The sequence below is a fragment of the Lissotriton vulgaris genome, chromosome 9 (genome assembly GCF_964263255.1).
Source record: "Lissotriton vulgaris chromosome 9, aLisVul1.2, whole genome shotgun sequence".
NCBI lineage: Eukaryota > Metazoa > Chordata > Amphibia > Caudata > Salamandridae > Lissotriton > Lissotriton vulgaris.
The window spans coordinates 268,869,234-268,891,365 of NC_141697.1; the positions used below are offsets into that span (position 1 = coordinate 268,869,234).

At 52.9% G+C, this 22,132-nt stretch overlaps 1 protein-coding gene across 1 annotated transcript in view; it reads left to right on the forward strand.

The window, feature by feature from the left end:
• The window catches only part of LRRC74A (leucine rich repeat containing 74A), a 173,124-nt gene that overhangs the window by 136,335 nt on the left and 14,657 nt on the right, over positions 1–22,132 (forward strand). Inside the window, exon 11 of the mRNA XM_086936619.1 lies at positions 3,515–3,619. Coding sequence (XP_086792745.1) covers positions 3,515–3,619 — 105 coding nt within the window. The remainder of the gene's footprint in view (positions 1–3,514; positions 3,620–22,132) is intronic.

Consider the following 22,132-nt stretch of genomic DNA (forward strand, 5'->3'; position numbering starts at 1 on the left):
TCAGCCATTGCACCGATTTCACTGCCTGAGACTGCTGCCTGACCCTTGCTACTAGAGGGGATTTGATTCTTTTAATGCACTCATTGTGAATAGTGTCTTATTGTTGACTATTAGTGTTTTAGAATTAAAGGGACATGCCGAAGGGAGGGCAGAGCCCCAACACTCACAAGAACTGCCCACCCCTGCCATATGAATACAAAGGAATTTGTTAAAGTAGCACAGCTCCTATTCTTATCCAGTCCTACTCTTAAAAACCCTAGCTAAAAATGTTCTTAGGGCCCAATTCCAACTTTTACCAAGCATTGGCAGAGCCAATAGGTCTCGCCTTTGGGACCTATAAGTGTTTAGCCAGAGCTAATGGCTTTGACCATGTGTTTAAGCTATGTTGGGGCACTTACTTTCAAGGGATTTTCATTGGGTAGGAGAGTGGGGAGTGAAGGGGGGGCAATCACGTTTGTGGATCAATGCGACGTAGAAGATAAACAAAATATAGAAGATTCATAATAAATAAACCAAAATGGGCTGCCATTAGGGTGAGGAATGTGCCTTTTTTAGGGGAATGTGGCAGACTTATCGCCTATTAGAAGCTGCCCAGTTATCAATTTTTTTTGGGAAAAGGGTATAATAGTGGTGTACCGTTACCGCATAGCAGAATTCCTGGATCCTGTCATGCTGCACGGAATTCTAAACATATTATCACCTGCTAAAAGCATGACTTGCATTACTGGTTTACATGTGGAAATCGTTGCAGTAACATTGATTTTGTTAAGTTAGTCCCAAATGTATATGACCGTATGAGGAATTACCTCGGTTTCTCTATTATAGCACAGCATTGGGATTTGCAAGAAGGAGATTAAAAGTTATAGTAAAAGAGAAGAGGGGTAAGGGAGAACAAAAAACTATGAGATGCAGGGTGAATGTTGAAATCGTGTGAAAGCTTAGCTTTAATGTTAAACAAAAAACAGTTTCGCTGCAGAACTGAAACTAAGTAATCAAAATAACCAAAGTGAACTCTCGGCATTGAAAATCCTGATGCAGTATACATTAGTGGATGGCCAAGGTTGAGGAAAGAGTGAACAGGTGGCTGAGCTGCTGATTTTCAAGAGAGGAGTTATTAGATATCTAAACCTTTAAGATAGTTCTGCTGTCTGATGGCTGAGCGTTTAAGTCTGGTGTCAACTGAGGATGGTGCGGCTATCTGAGACCTGGCCTTCCAATTATGTGTACCCTGCTACATATGCTGTCTAATGCCAAAGCTTGTTTGCTCGGCTTCACCTGAAGGATAGCTCTGTCTTTAGCAAACACCTGTAAATTGTATGTAATTTGTGAGATAGCCTGCTGTCAATTGCCAAGTTTTGTGTCTCATGTGGGATGCTGTAGCCTGGGCCTTTGTGAAATGTGACCTATTATAGTACAGAACTGTACAGTGGGTGCATCCGGGAAACCTGCAGGCACGTTACGCATGTGCTAGCACATTCCTATCAAGTACATGACATGTTTGGCAAGAAAAAAGAGAGTTGGTGTTGAAACAATGTCACACATTCGCTATCTAATTGAGCACTCAGTGTAATCAGCAAGCGTAGTTTGGTAAAACATCGAAGAAGGCATGCTGCATTCTGCATTCCCTAAATGATGTATCTAATTAGATATACACCCTAGGTGGAGTGAATCATTGGATACTCGCAAAACCCTTAGGGTAAAAAAATACAACAAGAATAATAAAATTACCTTATTATGTCAAGCTCGAAGGAGCCTCCCCTCCACCCAAGGCAAGAAACAGAGGCGGGAACACTTGTATAGGCATTTATATAGCGCACTACTTACCCGTAGGGTCCCAAGGCGCTTCGACCGCTGCGAAACCCTTCCTGGCTTCCCTGAGAGATGGTCCCTTAATGGGTATCTCCAGGGTGAGACCAGGCATCCCCGGCGGTCTGGTGGGGCCGTTAGTGAAGATGAGGCAAGCTAATGCCCAGAGTTGCCGAGTGTGAGCGCTGATCAGAGTGGGCACCGAGGCGAGAGAATTATCGAGTCCGCTGATCCTGGTCCAGAAACCTGCCGCGCCGGGAATCGAACCCTGGTCCCAGGCCGTCCTCTGCTCTCGGGTCTGCCGCCTCTAACCAGTGAGCCACACTACTCCACTTCATCACAGCCTAGTCACTGAAGTAGGCTCCAAAGCGACTCCTTTCCAATCACAGGTGCAAAGACTTGCACCGCCTGGAGCACCTTATTCCACAGACCGCGTGTGCCAAATGCAGTTTAGTCACTTCTCACTCAGAAAATGTGCTGGAATCCTTTTTGTAGAATAATCAACTGGGAGGCAAAAAATGATTTAAAGAGTGTGTCTTTGTGTAACGGTTTTCGCATCATTAGTAACTACTGATTCCAAATATTTGTCTATTTCTTTTTCCACAATAGTAAGCAAAACAGCTTAGCTGCCTCAAGAAAGCATATAGTTCAATAATCTGTACAACTTAAACAAGAGTGGTACGAATGCTAGGAGACACTCTAATAACATAAATATCACACAAAATACTACATACTGTATATGAGACTCTGGAATCGGGTTCGAGCCAGCCCTCCCCTTGACTACAAAAAACATGCAGATCGGAAGAAATATAAGTAAACAATACCGATTGGGGAAGACAAAAGTATCAATCCATGGTGCAGTGAACTGCCCACTTCCCTTGTACTCATCGCAGCCCAAGAAGAAATGGTTGAGGGAGGAAAAATGTGGTCCATTTGTCCGTGGCCAAATTAAATAAAGAGGTGGACTCACGAGCCATTCCACACAAAAGAAAGGTAGCCACCATTGATAAAGATAAAACGCCCACATGAAACGCCAAAAAGAAATTAAACAAGCATTGGCCGCGCGGCCGTGAAAGCGAAACGGCTACTCGGCCGTGAAAGTGAAAGCGGTAGCACATGGTTTCATTTTGAGCGGCCGCGAGACGCGCTCTGTGGTGGCGAGGGGGAGGGGCGAGCAAGACATAGAGGCAGAGCGCGGGGCGCACGCAGCAGAGCGAGAGGAAAGCCACACGGCACCTCCGCTCGTGCCTGTGCGCGTAAGCGCTCGCAGTATGCCACACATGGTAGGAATTTTAAAAGCCCTAACTTAATGTCTCGCCAGAGCAGCGCATGTGCTGGCTCAGGCGAGACCTAAAAATGACATAACCACTGTCGAGGTCCATGCCTTGGCTGATGATGGGTCTTTGTTTCATCACCTGTCAGGGTTTGCAGGTTTGCCTTGCTAGTCTATGGTCTTCATGTGCTGAAGTGGACAACACCCAGGGCCTCCTCTGATCCTGCCATGCCTTTCCCACCAGTACTGATGCATAGCTGCTAACCCAGTGACCTGCTGGACGGCGGTGATGCACCATCTGCATACACCTCCAACCCCATCCCCAACTGGAAATGTCTTCCTTTTCCTAAGAAGCCCCTCATAATTGTGTGGGATACATCACTGGTCCTTTGAATATTTTATCTCTCTCAATGATGTACGTTTTGTGTTCCTTAGAACTACCTGGATGAGCGGAAACTGCGGCTGTGGGATTTCTTCAAGAACATGGACAAAGATGGGACCATGCGCATCCCCGTCTCAGAGTTCCGGAGAGCCATGCAGGTGAGTGAGAGGGAGGGCCGAATGCTTAATTTCTCTGCCATTAGGGAATGAAGTGGGTAAAAAATGACTATGGGGTGAAAGTAGGACGTGAACGGTCACCAAGGCCGACCTCAGACAAAATATAGACTCGATGGCCAAGAAGAAAAGTAGCTGAAACTTGCAAACTATTATTCAGGATTTTTTGTGATAAACTTGCATAGTAGCTAGACATTTCTAAAACATTTGTACCAGACAGTGCATTTTACAACACATTTAATTAACAATATGGGGTGAAGTAGGATAGTGATTAAAGGTAAGTCTAAAGGTGCATGGTCATAAGAGCCAAAAACAAAATGTAAAGATGTGAGTGGTAAAAAGTAGATTGTTTGGCACACATGTTGAGGGGTTTTGTTTGAAAATGTGTAGCATTTGAAAACAATTTGAGCGAGGGTTTGGTCTTTCTCTGTGGAATAATTCCTAGCAATACCTGTGGCAAAATGTAATGTCCTTTAGCAAGAATAAGCCAGGCATAGAAAGTGGTGCATCTCAAAACACCCTGAGTGGGAAACATTGGCAAAGCCTGTATATGGTTTAAGTACAAACGTGCAGGGCGGTTTCCTCTACTAATTATTTTTGTTACAAATTAGGGTCTACTCTAGGTTTTTGTAGAGTGGGAGATCTGCTGCAAATCAGATGATGGACAAACCTGATGTTCCTCCACCCTATTCAGAGGTTGTAGAAGTGCTGATTGTCAGTAGCGGCTGCTACTGAACAGGGGTGATGGGCTGGGAGGGAGTGGGAGCAGAGGGAGGGGAATAAAAAATAAAATAAAATGACTTTCCTGGGTGCCGCCGGCCATCGCCTCTCCTCCAACATCTTCTCTGCGTCACAACAGGAAGCACACAGCCTCCCAGAATCCCCTAACAATCACAAGGCTGCAATTCTGCATTGTGATTGGCCTGAGCGCCGTGATTCGGCATTCAGACGGGGACTGGGAGGCTGGGCATGTTCCCTACCAGGCTGTGTAATGCACTCGTCCCCCTGGCCCATGCTCTGCCCCGCACGCACCTAAGCAGGAAGGAAATCTAAAATGGGAATAGCATTAGTTATTATCATTTTAGTTTTCCAGTTTAAACTGCTTGTAGAGCAGTGGGGCGATGCTCCTCTGCCTCAGCAGAGGAGCTGCTGCTGCTGATTATGTACTCGTAGATAACCAGTAGCAACTGGTCCCCCACAGGGCTTCCCCTTTTACTGTGAGGTCCAGTCTGCTAGGGTCATCCTATAGATTCAGAATTTTAATGCCTGTTCCACCATGAGAAATGCAAAAACAACAGTTGATGGACAGAATGCAGAACAATGTCATACATTCACCCCAGTACTGAGATCTGGACCTAAATCCATCGTTTTTTTGCACTCCACACCACCCTAGGTCAGACAATGGCTATATGCAAATCAGCCTTGACCCTGTGCCTCATGGGAACAGTCCAGCCCGAACTGCCAAGCCATGTCTTTCCTGGACCGGAATCAAGCATCCTAGGACCGGTTTCTGGCTATGAGCCGTCTTCAGCCAGGATAGCTTGACTCCAATGGTGTGGAGAGCCTGGGACTCGCGTCTGAGCATACCCATCACCATGAGAAGCAATGCAAACCTGGATAGGGGAAAATTAAGATTGGCACCTACTGCTGGGAGAAATCTCCCTGCATGTTAAGGCCACAGTTTTTTGTTTTTCAGAAACAGATGCCTGCTTTTGTTAAAAATGAACTATCAGAGTAGTGGTTCTTTTTATAATTGGAGGCAGTCTGCTATGAGGTGGGTGCAGGCGGGGCATCAGATGTCCCAGAAGTATTGGCAGGCCAGGCCTCAGGGTCTAAATCATCACCATAGTGCTAGTCGGGCATTGAGCCAAATGCATTAATAATTATGAAAACATGGGTTGAGCCTGAATCCATACTAATATAATAAAGAGAGAGCCCAAACCTTTGAGGCGAGTAATCTCAGGAACCACAGCACCAATCACAACACCCAATGCAGTGTTGGAAAGGGCAGTTGCAGCAGAAGGACATAGGCTATGCAGACGCCCACCATATACATTTAAAAGGTAAAAGAACCGTGACAGCAAAGTAGTCCCTTGTGGGCGTGTCTGCATTGTGCTGTGGGCGTGTGCTGGGAGCGTGACAAACGCTGGGGGCGTGTGGTACGTTCCGTCCTTCATGCCATGTCTCATATTGTGTGCTAATCCCACCCTGCTCCCTTTAAATACCCCTGCATCCCATAATCATAACCCACCCTTACTCCTTAAAATACCCCAACACCCTTAAACACTAACTCATCTTAACCCTATAAATATACCCTGTACCCCAAAACCCAAACCTATCCCTAAACCCTAAAAATACCCCTGCAGCCCAAAACCCAAACCTACCCCTGAACCCTATAAATACCCCTGTACCTCAAAACTCAAACCTACCCCTGAACCCTAAAAATACCCCTGTACCCCAAAACCCAAATATACCCCTGAACCCTAAAAATACCCCTGTACTCCAAAACCCAAACCTAGCCTTGAACACTAAAAATAACCCTATACCCCAAAACCCAAACCTACCCCTGCACCCTAAAATACCCCTGTACCCCAACACCCAAACCTAGCCCTGAACCCTAAAAATACCCCTGTACCCCAAAACCCAAACCTAGCCCTGAACCCTTAAAATACCCCTGTACCCCAAAACCCAAACCTACCCCTGAACCCTAAAAATACCCCTATACCCCAAAACCCATACCTAGCTCTGAACCCTAAAAACACCCCTACACCCCAAAACCCATACCTATCCCTAAACCCTAAAAATACCCCTGTACCCCATAACCCAAAACTATATCTGAACCCTTAAAATACCCAAACACCCCAAAACATATACCTCAGTACCCCAAAACATATACCCCTATACTCCTACTTACCTTATCCAAACATTAAAAAAAACATGCTTTTACCATTCATGCATTTATAACGAATTTCGTTGTAAATGAATGCGTGGTAATGGTAAAACCATATAAAATGTAATGCCATGCATTATAATGGCATGGCGGAGTCATGGTACTTTCGTAATGAAAAGTATGAGGAGTGATGGTATGCGGAAAGAAAGTTGAGGAATAATGGGTGTTAGAACTGGCTATTTCTAGTAGGCTAAGGCTGACGCCAAAGCCAGGCAGAAGCCACCATTCTAGTCAACAGCAACAACATACAAGGCACACCACAAAAGAGACTCCACACAAGGTTATTATAAAAATAACTTTTGTATTGTAAAAACACCTCAGATAAAATCACACATATACATTGTGCCAACTGGCACGGGCAATATTCACATGGGATTATTCACAAGACAGGGCCACATGGGCCACTGTCATAATCAGCACTTAGTAGAAATGAAATACTGTCAGAAATTAGAATAAAAGAATATAAAATCACTGTAGCACAAAGTAACAGTTATAAATCACATCCAGTAACTACTGGGAACAGGTAAGTACACACTACGCAACCCTAAACACCTTAGGAGCATGTCACGCAGGGAACCAGGACCTCACTAGGACCACCTGTACTAAAAAAAAAGACCAACCACCTAAGTATCACACAGCGTTTAGGGGTCTACACAAGAACACATTACCCATGATGCATGAAACACATTCAGAGGAGTAATAACGGGAAACACATGACGCGTAAACCTACACATTCAGCTGTGTTTAAGAACAGAGCACATGATGCAATAAAATACATTCAGGGGTGCACCGCAAGAAGACACATGATGCCTAAAACATTCAGAGGTGCAGCGCAGGAAAAGAAAGACACATAATGCATAAAAACATTCAGAGGTGCCAGAGCAATACAATAGCGCAAAAATCACATGATGTCTAAAACATTCAGAGGTGCAGGAATAACACATGATGCAAGAAATCACATTCGGAGGTGCAATAACCATACAATTGCGCAAAAACTCACATAAGCCACCACCTGTGGCAGTCCCTAGGCCAACTGGCCTTGTTGTGGCTCAGGCGCCCTGAGTCTCAATGTCAGAGCGCGCTGCCATGCAGCGCCAGTCACAAAGTACCAAAGAGTAAACGTGGCAGCTGCCCACAAAGTGCTGGGCAGCTGGGAACCAACAAAACTGCGCCAGGGCCCTCCCTGGCCCTTAGGCGCAAACTGCCCCACTGCTGGAGCCACACAGGCTCTGGGCATATCGCACATGCCCCAGACGTTGGAGCCACACAGGCTCTGATGCTGCAAATAGCCAAACGTTGGAGCCACACAGGCTCTTAAACGAATGTGCACTCTGGTAGGAGGGGGCGGGCACCAACAATGTGCCCCGGCGCCTCACTCCAATTAAAATGGCCCCCAGGGAGCCGCTCGGGGCTCTAGAACGTTGGGGCGACCCGCTGCCAATCGGGGCCGCCCTGACTCTGCATCCACGGTGGAGTCCCCTACGGGGGACTCTGACTTCACAACAATGCCCCCAGAGCCTCTCATGGGCTCTCTAAACACACGTGACCATGGGAGCCTCAGGCTCAGTTGAAACGTTGGGGCGGCCCACTGCCAGCTGGGGCCGCCCTGCCTCCATTCGCGCCTATGTACCGCTCTCCGGCATCGACAACGGCCCCACGGAGCCCTCCCCAGCCCTGCCGACTCACCGGACTCTCAGGGGCGGGCTCCTCGGGGCGGCGGCTCTCCTGCGCTCGCAGCGGGGGCAGGCACCGACAATGTGCCCCGCGCCCCCCTCCGCTCGTCGCCTCATGCCGCACCTTTCGCTCTTCGGCGGCTTCACCGGAGGTGGGGGCGGGCACCGACAATGTGCCCCGCGCCCCCTCCGCTCTCTCTCCTCTCATGGCAGGGCTCCCTCGACACACGGGAGCCCTGTTCACCCGCCATCTTCTTCCTCGCCGCCACTCCGGTCTCTCCCCCACACGGCGCAGCAGCTCCACGCGTCCCCGGGCGGGTGCAGGACTTCCGGCCGGCCGCGCTGGGATTGGCCGGCCGGCCAACCACTTCCGGGTCGCTGCGGGCAGTGCAGCGGCCCTTCTCCTTAGGCAGGCAGGCGGGGGCTGAGTTAACCGAGGAGTGGGCTCCCTCGAGTTAAAATATAAAATAACGATGCGAGGTGGCACTCGCAAAAATAAGCAAATAACCGGCCATAAAGCAGGGTGGCACCTGCAAAACCTCACGCAAAATGTGTGATAGCGACACGCTCGCTACGGGTGCAAAATAAAGCGCTCTCAAGCGCTACTGGTCAAGGTGCAGTGCTTCCAGGCACTGGAAGCCAGCAAAGTCCAGGCAAAGTCCTTCAGGAGATTCAGCAAAGTCCTGGGGGGATAAGGAGAAAGTCCCCAAGGATCCCAGGGCAAAGCAAAGTCCCCCCATCAGCCTAAGCAAGGCAGAGGGGTCCCCCAGAAGTCCTCCAGGCATCCAGGGGCTGGGCAGCGCCCGCCGCTGGTAGATTCAAGTCAGAAACAAGAACATTTTGGAAGGAGACACAGCCCCTTCTTATACACAGAAAAGTCTTTGAAGTCCTTTGAAGTCTTGGTGCAAGGGGGCCCTGAGCACTGGAATGTTTCTGGTTTTCTTCTTCCTGTCAGCTTCAGGGTCAGAGGTGACAGTGGGCCGGTAGGAGAGGGAGCCAGCATGGTGGTCAGGCAGACACAGCCCGGCACTATCAGGCGCTTCTTTCTCCCCCTTCCCTGGCAACAGATGTTGCCTTTCACCCCTGGGCTGACTCAGACAACCTCCGAGGCCCTGCAGCCCCTGTCACCCTCCAACCAGACAGTTAATCCACAGCAGGCCCAGGCACCCTGGGCCAGGCTCACCAGCCAATCGCACGCCAGAACCAACTTACACAAATATGCCAACTTCTAAAAGTGGCGCTTCTAGACTAGACACAATCATGCCGCATATACCATTTTGCAGCATTCAGTCTCACAAGTTCGTACATATCAAACTCGACCCTGCACTCCCCACACATCAGGAACTACCATGGGCATACATATTCCCCATTCATTCCTATGGGAGGGTGGTCACTCACCACTCATACACAGAGAGCTCCAGCACTGTACCCTGTACCACAGTGAAACAGTGCGCAGAGGCCTAAAATCACCAACACCAGGTTCCATAAACAGGCTAGGAAAAAGCAAAAAGTCTAGGGGTGAACCTGCCTAAAGGGCCGGGTCCAACACAACCCCCTTCCAGCCAAAACGCAGGGTAGACCAATCACTCCACTGATGGGCTTCACTGCTTTGGGCGACAAAACCCGGACACGGACCCGCACAGCAGGGACACCTTCCGGTTTAACGCCACTCTGAACCCACCTGGTTACCTCCGAACAATAACTCTCTTACCCAACTAGGATACCACACTGGTACTCTCTAGTCATCCATAGCCAAGACCATCCAAATATCACAGGTCCTAACCAATCCACAGAGCGGGGGGTAGTAACCCCTGGCACACAATAGCCATTCTCCACTCTCTCTCTCTCAGTGTAGCTTCAACTACCACTGATCCAACAACCTAGGGACCACACCCCCAGGCTGACTAGAGGTCACGGGCAAGAATGCCCCACCCTACCTCTACTTCTTTGTTTCCGCACCCTCACAGAGAAGCACTCACCAGAACAAAATTCTCCTACCAGCTCAGGACCTCACTCCATCACTGGTCTACCACCTGGAAACTATTCCAGTTCTGAGGTACAAAGCACACAGCACAGTCCCTCTTCAAGCAGGTGGGGGGACACAGCAAAGCCCCCTTTCCTCCACCTTAGTGGAAACAACAACTGCAGGTGAGCCCCACATCACACAGCAAGGGCAGCCCCCTCAGTCTCTTCAGCTGATCCACTTTGGCAGAGATTCCTCTTGACCTAGAAGTTTCCTAATCTCCCAACCTAAGATCTAAACCCTCATGTTGCACCGGGGTCAGAAGTAAGGACACCGTCCCTCTGCACCCCCTTCCAGTATCATGACTACAGGCCCAGTATGTCTCAGGCTAGACAGAGCACACGCCAGCGGCATATCAGTGACACATTTTCCTCCAGTACTCCCTATCACAGGGTGTAGGAAATGGGACCCCGGCCGGCCAGGGTTCGCACACCAGCCAGTCAGAGACCGCCACTCCTATGTAAAAACAACCCCTGCTCACCCTCTAGGTAACGCGGCGCGAGCAGCCAGGCCTATCTCTGAGGTCATGTGTGAAGTATTTGCGCACGCACCCACCAACAACAACGTCCAGGGCCTCCCACAAAAGGAACTCCACACAAAGTATATATGAAAATAGTCTTTGTATTAAGAAGGACACATAGGAACACACACTTTACAAGGTGCCAGAGGCACGGGCAGGGGTTACAAGGAAAAAGGTACAGGGCAGGGCCAAGGGGCCCCTACCAGGGGTATGCACATGATGGATCTGGCATTAGAACACATATCAACTGGGAACTTCCTAGAACTAGCAGTGGAACTCACTCTGACCAGGAATCACAGACAGGGGACATCGGGTATTCAGGAGGGAAGGGACAAGGTACATACCACAACAGAGGCCCCCATCAGCAGGGCAACACATAATAACTCTCAGCACCACATTGATATTAGTCAATAGCATTCCACAGGCCAGCTGGCCTTCCTGGGGCAAGGGCGCCCAAGAGTCTCGATGTTCAGGGCAGGCTGCAAGTACCCAGGGGCAAACCTACACGTGGCAGCTGCCCACGAAGTGCTGGGCAGCTGAGGGGCATCGATGGAGCCTCACAGGCTCGGGGGAAGGATTGCGCCATGAGGGAGCCTCTAGGACTTCAGAACAAAGATGCTGGGCGGAGCCTCGCCGGCTCGAGGGAACAGGGGGCAATGGTGGAGCCTCTCGGGGCTCAGGATGAACGGTGGACTCCCTCTCGGGGGACTCGAGAACATCTTGGGCCGGGGGAGCCTCTCGGGCTCAGGAAACAAAAGGTGTGGGCAGGCGGGGTCCCCCCTCGGGGGACCCGGCATCACTGGGGGCCTCCACGGGCCTCGGAGTACACCAGGAGGATCATTCGAGGGGAGGGGCGGGCACCGGCAATGTGCCCCGACGCCCCCTCCCGCGTGCAGCACTCACCGGGTCTGAGGCGGTCTCTCCTCGCTCTCCGGGGCTCCCTCTCGCTCCTGGGGAGCCCCAGGGGGGAAGCGGTAGTTGTCCTGGGGGGGAGCAGGGGCGCGGAGTAAGCTCCCGCCGACCCCTGCCTTCTCGGCTCTCTCCAGTCGCCTCCTCAGCTCCTCGGGCCGCCGGCCAATCACAGCGCGGCCCGGGGAGACGTCAGCAACCAATCCCGGGCCGGCAGCCAATCCCAGCGCGGCCTGGGAATAACATTACGAGGGGTCCCGGGCCGGCGACGGTGACTCGGGGGAAATGACGAGGGCCAGGCTCCATCGAGAATTAAAGGCAAATAGCGAGGTAGGCTCTCGCTGGGGGTGTAGAACCTCCATAGCACGGGGCAGACACCGGGTGGGCACCGGCTTGTGGAATATAGCGCTCCCCGCGCTAGTACATGAATGAAGCACCCCAAAGCGCTAGAGGGCAGGGATCAGCGCTTCCAGGCGCTGGGCAGAAGGGACAGCGCTCCCCAAGCGCTGGGGGGTCAAAAGAAAGCGCTCCCAAGCGCTAGATGAAGAACAGCAAAGTCCATAGGTAGTCCAGGACCTCAGGTGGAGCACAGCAGCTCCTGGAAGGGAAAAGACCCTCAGCAGTCCAGGAGTAGGGCAGGGCCCAGGGAGGCAAGCCAACCCTGAGCCCAAGCAGCAGCAGCCCCTGGTAGATTCAAGTTGAGAACAAGAACATTTCCAGAGTGTCACAGCACCCTTTTTATACACACATCCTTGGTCTGAAGGGGCAGGCAGGGAGAGAACCAGCTGGAACTGGTTATGGGGGATTCTTTTCACTGGCCAGGCTAGGGACATCAGACGCACCCCAGGGGGGGGAGCCAGCATTGTGTGGGGAAAACCCAGCCTCCTTCAGGACACTCAAACCAGACAGTCAATCCACAAGCAGACCCAGGCTCACTCCTCCCCTAACATCAGCATGCTAAACACTCCATTCACCACGGGGCAGACCCTCCCAGATTCTGGGAGCCAGGCTCATCAGCCAGCCTCAGCCAATCATACGCCAGGCACACATTCCACAAATATGCCAACTTCTAAAAGGGGGACTTCTACACTAGACACACTCATGCCGCATATACCGTTGCGCAGCATTGAATCTCACGAGTTCATATATACCAGACTTGATCCTGCACACCCTACGCATCAGGAGCTACCAAGGATACATACATTCCCCATGCATTCCTTATGGAAGGGCAGCTCTCTCTCTCTCTTCATACGCACTCAGAGTGGGAATCACCATCCCCAGGTTACATATAACATAAAAACTTCAGGGGTGGACCTGCCAGAAGGGCCAAGTCCAACACATGCCCCTCCCAGCCCAAATGCAGGGTAGACCAATCACCACCATGATGGACTTCCCTGCTGCAGGGCGATAGAACATGGACGCGGGCCCGCACTGCAAGGACACCCTCCAGTTCTACGCCAATTGACCTATAGACATACACAGACTAAAAAATAAAAAAATAATAAAGACATAGGCCCAACCAGGCTACCCACCTGGTACTCCTTAGTTGTCCATTGTTGGACAGGCCACGTGAAGGGCTGCTCCCTCCCCGCATGACAGGGCCCGAGCCCCGGCCCTCCAGGTGTTACCCCCAGAAGCGACCCACACCCCGTCTCCTACGGGACTCCTGATCCCGGACATCTCCGTATCATGGGGCCGAGCCACCACCAGCTCCATTGCCCGACCCCGCCGCCATCTTGGACACTGCACCACGAGGCCGCGTGGCCTCAGCTCGACCCTAACCCTGGGCCTGGCCAGGCCCCGACATCCCGGCACCACCCTCCTTCCAGGAGGTGAACGGACCACTTGGCAGGTCAATGGGAGAAAGAAGTGTTGATGGCTCTCCCCCGCCAGGTGCCGATCGCCCCCAGCTCCCCCGGGCGCTGGCTCCACCCCCCTGCTGGGTGTCTGGACTCCCTCATCCCGGACCTCCCGACCTCCAAGTGCGAGGGTCCGGACATCAAAGGAGGCCAGACCTATAACTGGGGCAGCTCCAGAGCAGGAAGTCAGTTGTATCCTGGAGTCGAGAGACACCGAGAAGAACTCATCCTTGACGGACTATTGGCGCTGCCATAGCCCTGCCTTGTGAACTATTGTCCTGCCTGCCGGCGCTGCCGCAACCTTCTGCATCCTTCATCCTCGTCGGGACCTGCTGGCGCTGCCGCGGACCGTTGTCCTTACCACCTTCTCCGGAACCTGCTGGCGCCGCCGCGGACCGTCGCTACCTAAGGTCATCTCGGGACCTGCTGGCGCTGCTGCGGCCCGTCCATCTAGAACGCCGAGCTCGAGGATTGTGAGCTATCCATCTTATCATCGCATCTACCAGATTGGTAACAAGACTGTCCCGCTACCCCCTGTCCCATCCAAGAGACTAGAATCGAGGGTACCCCTTAGTCCAGACCTCCTTGTACCATCTTCTCGTACCTAAAGATTACTTATAAAGAATGTTAAACCTTATCTCTGTGTGGTGTACGTCTGTGGGGGGGAAGTTACTCGTCTGTACGATCACTGGAGACGGCTCTCCCCGGAGACCTCTCCCCTAGTCCTCGGCCGACCCTCCCGGTCCGTCTAACATTGGTGGCAGCGGTGGGATCCGAATCAACGCGTAATCGTACAGAGAGTAGCTCACCCCACAACTAAACCACAATGACAACCAAAGAGAGCGGATCCACCGAGAAATTCCAGATGGAGAAATTGGAGGAGTACAACCATCGTGAGTTGAAACAATTCTGCATTGAACTAGGCATTGCTACCACCGGTCTGAGCACTAAAGACGATTTCAAGCACGCTATTGAGTCTTGGGCCGAAACCGGGGCCGCCAGACCCCCGGACCAAAACATTGCAGCATCAGAAAAGAACACCACAGCTTCCGAGGAGCGAAGAACAGGTATCTCGCAGGGGGAGGTCCAAGAGAGAGAAAGAAGCAGACTACATGAGTTAGAAATGGCACAGCTCAAAATGGACGGTGAACTAAAGTTAGCCGAACAGAAACTAAACCTAGAACATCTGCGGCTCCGAGAAGAACGGGAAGAAAAACAGAGGCAGAGAGAGCTCGAAGAAAAGAGATTAGCGTACGAACACGAGCGCAAACTGGCAGAATTAGACCTACGGAAGCGAAACAAAGAACTGGGGGTGCCCGAGCAACCGCGCACCCCAGGAGAAACAGAAAAAAAGGTCAACATCCCCAAGGATGTCGTCCGAGAGTATTTCCGAGATGACGACCTACAACAGTGGTTTAAGGCCTACGAGATCGCCATGACCTCCCACAGGATCGACCGAAGTGACTGGGGAGCCGGCCTATGGGGGAGGTTCGTCAATGAAGGCCGCGATGCCCTGTTACAGCTCCCAGACCATCTGATGACCTCCTACGACCACATGAAGGCTGCCCTCCTCACCCGATATGGGCTCACACCCGAAATGTACCGCCAGAGGTTCAGAGACTGCACCCGGATCCCGGGTACAACGTGGGTGGAATATGTAAACTATTTCAGCCGAGCCTTCGAGGGGTGGATCAAGGGGAGCCACGTAACAACCTACGAGCAACTTTTTAATCTCATGGTGTGGGAGCACCTCTCCAACAACTGCTTCGTCGAGCTCAGGCAGCACCTCCTCGACAGTAAACTGACGGACCCCCGACAGCTCGCCGCCGAGGCTGACCGATGGGAGAGCACCCGAGTAGGCCGGAATGGGCCGCACGAACAGAACAGGAACAACCAAGGTCAGCACCGTCCCCGAGGAGGGGGAGGAGGCCAGGGACGAGGAAGAGACACTGTCCCGGCCGCCCCCGCTGCCAGCACCCAGCCCCCGGCCAGCCAGGGCAACCCCCCGATGCGCCCGGGGTTCTGAGCCAATATCACCTGTCATCGATGCCAGCGAGTCGGTCACTACGCCAATGACCCGAACTGTCCGCAGAACCAGACTCCGCGGCCCCGCCAGGTAGCTGCTGCCGCCCTGGGGGGAGAGCAAATCTCCGAAGAACAGGAAGAATGCGAACAAGAACAACAAGAGTGGGAACCGGCCGCCATGGTCCTAGCGTGCCTAGGGGGAAGAGACATGATCCCGCGGGCTCCCCTACCCGCCAACACCAGAAAATATAGTCAATGGGTGAACATTAATGGGCGCAGGGCCGAAGCACTACGTGACACGGGGGCCAGTGTGACGGCTGTCCGCTGTCACCTGGTGACCCCGGAACAGATCCTGCCGAACATCCTCTGCCCCGTCCGTTCAGCCGACAATTCCGAGAGTCTGTGTCGGATGGCCTGCGTCCCCTTCGAATGGGGAGGAGTCTCCGGCATGTTGAAGGTAACGGTCCGAGATGATGCCCCCGTGGACTGTCTCCTGGGGAACGATCTTGAGAGTTCCCAGTGGGCCGCCGTGTAAAGAAGAGAGCACCTGGGGATGTTGGGCCTCCCGGACTGGGCGTGCGTAACCACCCGGTCCATGGCCGCCCGGGCCATCCCCGACCTGAAGAAACTGAATGGCCAGCACCTCCTCCTCCGATCGCTCCAATGGAGGACACCGACCATGCCGACCCCCCAGAGCCGACCCCCGAAGGGCCCGCTCAGCTCCAGGACCTTCCCGATCTGGCTCAGTGGCATCAAGAAGGGGGGCCCACCCAGGAACAGTTCCGGCAAGAGCAGAAGACCTGTCCCTCCCTCGAGGGACTCCGCCAGCAAGCCCTCGCCCAGAGCGCAGGGGACACCACCGGAGCCCATTGGATCTATTGGGACAACGACCTGTTGTATAGTGAACAGAGAATCGCGGAGTTAGGGGCCAGTCGAGTGTTGGTGGTGCCCCTCCGTTTTAGAGACTTCTTGTTAAATTTGGCCCACGATGTCCCTCTGGCGGGACACCTGGGACAGGACAAAACCTACAGTCGCCTGGTGACCCACTTTTTCTGGCCAAAGATGAGAAACGACGTCCTCAACCACTGCCGATCCTGCCCCACATGCCAGGCCAGCGGAAAGAGCGGCCGCAAACTCAAAGCACCTCTGCAACCCTTCCCAGTTGTCACCACCCCGTTCGAGAGGGTGGGAATAGACATTGTGGGGCCCCTGGACCCCCGAACAGCACAAGGACATGGGTTTATCCTGGTACTGGTGGACCACGCCACCCGCTACCCCGAGGCTGTTCCCCCTACGAACTGTAACAGCCCGGTGGTCGGCCGGGCCTTAATGGGGATCTTCTCCCCGGTGGGCTTCCCCCGAGAAGTCGTCAGCGACAGAGGCATAAACTTTATTTCAAAATATATGAAATCCCTCTGGCAACAGTGCGGGGTCACCTATCGATTCACGACCCCCTATCACCCTCAAGGAAACGGACTAGTCGAGCGGTTCAACCGCACGCTCAAGGGAATGATCGGGGGGTTGGAAGAGCCCCTCCGTCGCCAGTGGGATGTGCTGCTTCCGTGCCTCCTCTTCGCCTATCGGGAAGTCCCCCAGAAGTCCCTCGGCTTCAGCCCTTTCGAACTCTTGTACGGACACCCTGTTCGAGGGCCCCTCAGCCTAGTCAAAGAAGGTTGGGAGATGGCCCCCCTGAAGTCCCCTCCAGACGTCTTCAAGTACCTCCTGACCCTACGCAATCAGACCCGACGGTTTAGGGAGATAGCAAAAGCGAACCTTGAGGCCAGTCAGGAGGACATGAAGAAATGGTACGATCAAAATGCCTCCTCCATCGAATTCGAACCTGGCCAACAAGTATGGGTGATGTCCCCCACCGAACCATGTGCCTTGCAGGACAAGTGGACGGGGCCCTTCAAAGTGGTCGAGCGCAAGAGCCCCGTCACCTATCTCATCGATATGGAATCTCCCCGAAACCCCCTCCGGGTCCTCCACGCTAACAGACTCAAACCCCACTTTGTGCGCTCAGAGCTCAGCCTCCTGATGGCTACAGACAGTGGAGCGGAAGAAGACTCCGAACCTCTCCCTGATCTTCTAAAGACCCGTGAGAAAGATATTTCCGTAGACGGGGTCCGACTCTCCGATGCCCTCACCCCGGAACAGCACCAAGACTGCCGGGACCTCCTGCTGCAATTTGCGACCCTGTTTTCTCTCACCCCAGGGGTCACCCCCTGGTGCTTGCACGACGTGGACACTGGGGACAGTCTCCCTATCAGACATCGGGCGTACCGCGTACCAGATCGGGTACGGGCCTGCATCCAAGAGGAGGTGTCAAAGATGCTCACGCTCGGGGTCATCGAGCCCTCGGACAGCCCCTGGGCCAGCCCAGTTGTGCTGGTCCCCAAATCTGCCGCCCCCGGCACCACTCCTGAGCTCCGATTCTGCGTCGACTATCGGGGCCTGAACGCTGTCACCCGAACCGACGCTCATCCCATCCCCGGAGCAGATGAACTGATCGTCCGCATGGGGGCTGCCCGCTGACTAGGACCAGGCCCTAGGCCACCCAGATACCACTGGTCCCTGCTAATCCGAAGTGGGGGGTGGTAACCCCTGGCCCACAATAGCCATTCTCCACTCCCTTTCTCAGTGTAGCCACGACTACCACTGTTCCTTCCACCTAGGGTCCGCACCCTCAGGCTTGCCAGAGGTCACGGGCAAGAATGCCCCACCCTACCTCTACTTCTGAGGTTCCGCGCTCTCCCAGGAGAAACACCCTCAGAACACACTCTCCTACCAGTCTTGGAACTTCCTCCCTCCACTGGTCTTCCACCTGGGAACTAAGTGTTCAGCTCTCCCCAAGGCAAGCCGCGGCCGAGCCAGCAGGTCTTCCTTGTCCGGGATACAACTTAACATACATTCAACAAGATGAGCCGCGGCAGCGCCAGCAGGTCTCAGTGTTCAGCTCTCCCCAAGGCAAGCCGCGGCAGCGCCAGCATGTCTTCCTTGTCCGGGATACAACTTAACATACATTCAACAAGATGAGCCGCGGCAGCGCCAGCAGGTCTCAGTGTTCAGCTCTCCCCAAGGCAAGCCGCGGCAACGCCAGCAGGTCTTCCTTGTCTGGGATACAACTTAACATACATTCAACAAGATGAGCCGCGGCAGCGCCAGCAGGCCCCAGTGTTCAGCTCTCCCCTAAGGCAAGCCGCGGCCGAGCCAGCAGGTCTTCCTTGACCGGGATACAACTTAACATACATTCAACCAGGGCGACACCTGACGCCTAAAACACATTCAGCGGTGTACGGAACACATGATGCGTCAAACACATTTAGCGGGGTAAGGAGGGACACCTGACGCATAAAACACATTCAGCGGTGTACGGAACACATGATGCATCAAATACATTCAGCGGGGTAGGTAAGGACAGGATTATCGTTGATTCAACAAGCTCCCCATCCCAGAGAACTTACACTCCATTACTCAGCACACCTCAACATTCATCCACACACCGTCCCCTAGACTGGTAAGACAGTTTTCTACCGCCCCTGATTACTCAACCTGACCCTTGTGGCACAGGTACCATTACTCTAGGGAAGGGACAAGGACCATACACATTTGAACACAATTACGCAGCCACCACTGGATCCCACCCTTCTGGTGAATCCAGAGAACCATATTGCACTAGGGAGATGATTTACCCTCCCAAGCTAGGGACACCTAACTCATAGTGTACACGCACACATTTTTCCACAGAACAGACATTTAAGTAACCTTTAAAACTTTCCACAGAACGGGTATTTCTATTAATCTTTCAACATTTCCACAGAACAGACATTTTTAGCAACCTGACCTGACCCCATGTGGCACAGGTACCATTACTCCAGGGAAGGGACAGGGACCATACACATTGAACACAATTACGCTGCCACCACTGGATCCCACCCTTCTGGTGAATCCAGAAAAACACATTGCACTAGGGAGTTGATCTACCCTCCCGAGCTAGGGCCACCTAACTCATAGTGTACCAGAGCACATTTTTCACAGAACGGACATTTAAGAACCTCTTAAAAACAATAATCTCCTTTCTTTGCGACCATTTACAATGCAGAGTTTTGTAGGGAGGCCAGTTATCATTGAGGTACTGCGCAAACACAAGTCCGGATCCCATCGCTAGCCACCAGTGTAGGAAATGGGACCCCCGGCCGGCCAGGGTTCGTACCCCAGCCAGTCAGAGACCGCCACTCCTATGTAAAAACAACCCCTGCTCACCCTCTAGGTAACGCGGCTCGAGCAGCCAGGCCTATCTCTGAGGTCATGTGTGAAGTATTTATATTCCAGGCGCTGTGCAGAAGGCACAGCGCTCCCCAAGCGCTGGGGGGTCAAAAGAAAGCGCTCCCAAGCGCTAGAGGAAGAACAGCAAAGTCCATAGGTAGTCCAGGACCTCAGGTGGAGCACAGCAGCTCCTGGAAGGGAAAACACCCTCGGCAGTCCAGGAGTAGGGCAGGGCCCAGGGCGGCAAGCCAACCCTGAGCCCAAGCAGCAGCAGCCCCTGGTAGATTCAAGTTGAGAACAAGAACATTTCCAGAGTGTTACAGCACCCTTTTTATACACACATCCTTGGTCTGAAGGGGCAGGCAGGGAGAGAACCAGCTGGAACTGGTTATGGGGGGATTCTTTTCACTGGCCAGGCTAGGGACATCAGACGCACCCCAGGGGGTGGAGCCAGCATTGTGTGGGGAAAACCCAGCCTCCTTCAGGACACTCAAACCAGACAGTCAATCCACAAGCAGACCCAGGCTCACTCCTCCCCTCACATCAGCATGCTAAACACTCCATTCACCACCGGGGCAGACCCTCCCAGATTCTGGGAGCCAGGCCCACCAGCCAGCCTCAGCCAATCATACGCCAGGCACACATTCCACAAATATGCCAACTTCTAAAAGGGGGACTTCTACACTAGACACACTCATGCCGCATATACCGCTGCGCAGCATTCAATCTCACGAGTTCATACATACCAGACTTGACCCTCCACACCCTACGCATCAGGAGCTACCAAGGATACATACATTCCCCATGCATTCCTTATAGAAGGGCAGCTCTCTCTCTCTCTTCACACGCACTCAGAGTGGGAATCACCATCCCCAGGTTACATATAACATAAAAACTTCAGGGGTGGACCTGCCAGAAGGGCCAAGTCCAACACAGGGTAATTCTCAGTATATCCCAGGCTAGACAGAGCACACGCCAGCGGCGTATCAGTGACACACTTTCCTTCAGTACTCCTTCCAGGTCAGGCCACAACCCCAACCCGGCTTTCCCCCCTCCTCGGGGAACGACCTCCAGAGGCCCCACAAATGGTCAAGCACTCTCGACTGTCAAATGCTCAGCGAGCCAGGACTTCTGCACCCTCCTCTTAGGAGCAGTACTGCCCAACACTAGGACCGCCAGAGTTCTGGTTACAGACACTCCCCGTCCTCTAGACACAGGAAGATCCTCCTCAAATGACCTATGTACAGCTTAGGCCCCTGACCTGGCGCTCCCTTAGGGAACCCTCCAGGCCCTGAGATAGGGTTTCAGGCCAACGTGGGACACACCGTCCCACACTCACGTCCCCTCCACTGAGACAGGGAGTGAGCCCCTACACCCCTACCATACTACTGGGACCTAGCTGGGTTACACATGAACCTCTTCCCCTTCACAGGATCATCAGATACACAAGCCACTCCTTTTGGAACCACTCCCTAATGCCTCTGCAAGACATCTAGCACACCGCCAGACATCCACCTTCTTGTCCAGTGCCTCTGCAGGACCTCCTGCACACCACCAGAGGTACACCGCTCATGCAAGCTCTTTAACAAAAAGAAAACTCACACCAACTCCTCCAGTTCAGCACATCACTCATTCGCACACCCCCCCCCCCCCTCGGACTGGTAAGGCAGTTTCTACCACCCCTGATCACTCAACCTGACCACACGTGACACAGGTACCAAACTCTGGGAGCAGGGAATGGGAATTAACACACTGGACACATTAAAGCTGCCACCACTGGATCCTACCACACTGGGGAATCCAGACACACACACTACACTCAGGGAACAACCACCCTCCTGAGCTAGTCTTTTCTCCTCACACTCCCTCTCTTCCATCTACCCACACAGGGACAGGATTTGGGATTGGACACCGGACCCAGTAAGGGATTCCTAATCTATGGGAACAGTGGCGGCTGGTGACATTTGAAAGTGGCGGGGCGTAGCGCACGTGCCCGACCCCCCCCCCCCTGCAAACTCGAGTGGACATATGGTCAGTGCTGCTGTTAAACCACCATAATAAAGGAAAGCGCAGGCAAGTTCATAATATTAAACAAATGGAGCTCTCTCCATGCGTACACCCAGGAAGAGCCTTTCTTCCTCTCGGGCTCGTTACAGCGTGGACAGGTCAACTAAGAAATACTCGCAGCTGCCGTTTAAAGCACGAGGAAACAGAAGCAAGTGAGCGAACATGCAGTGTAGAAAAGCACATTTAATTCCTGACGCAAATGGTGA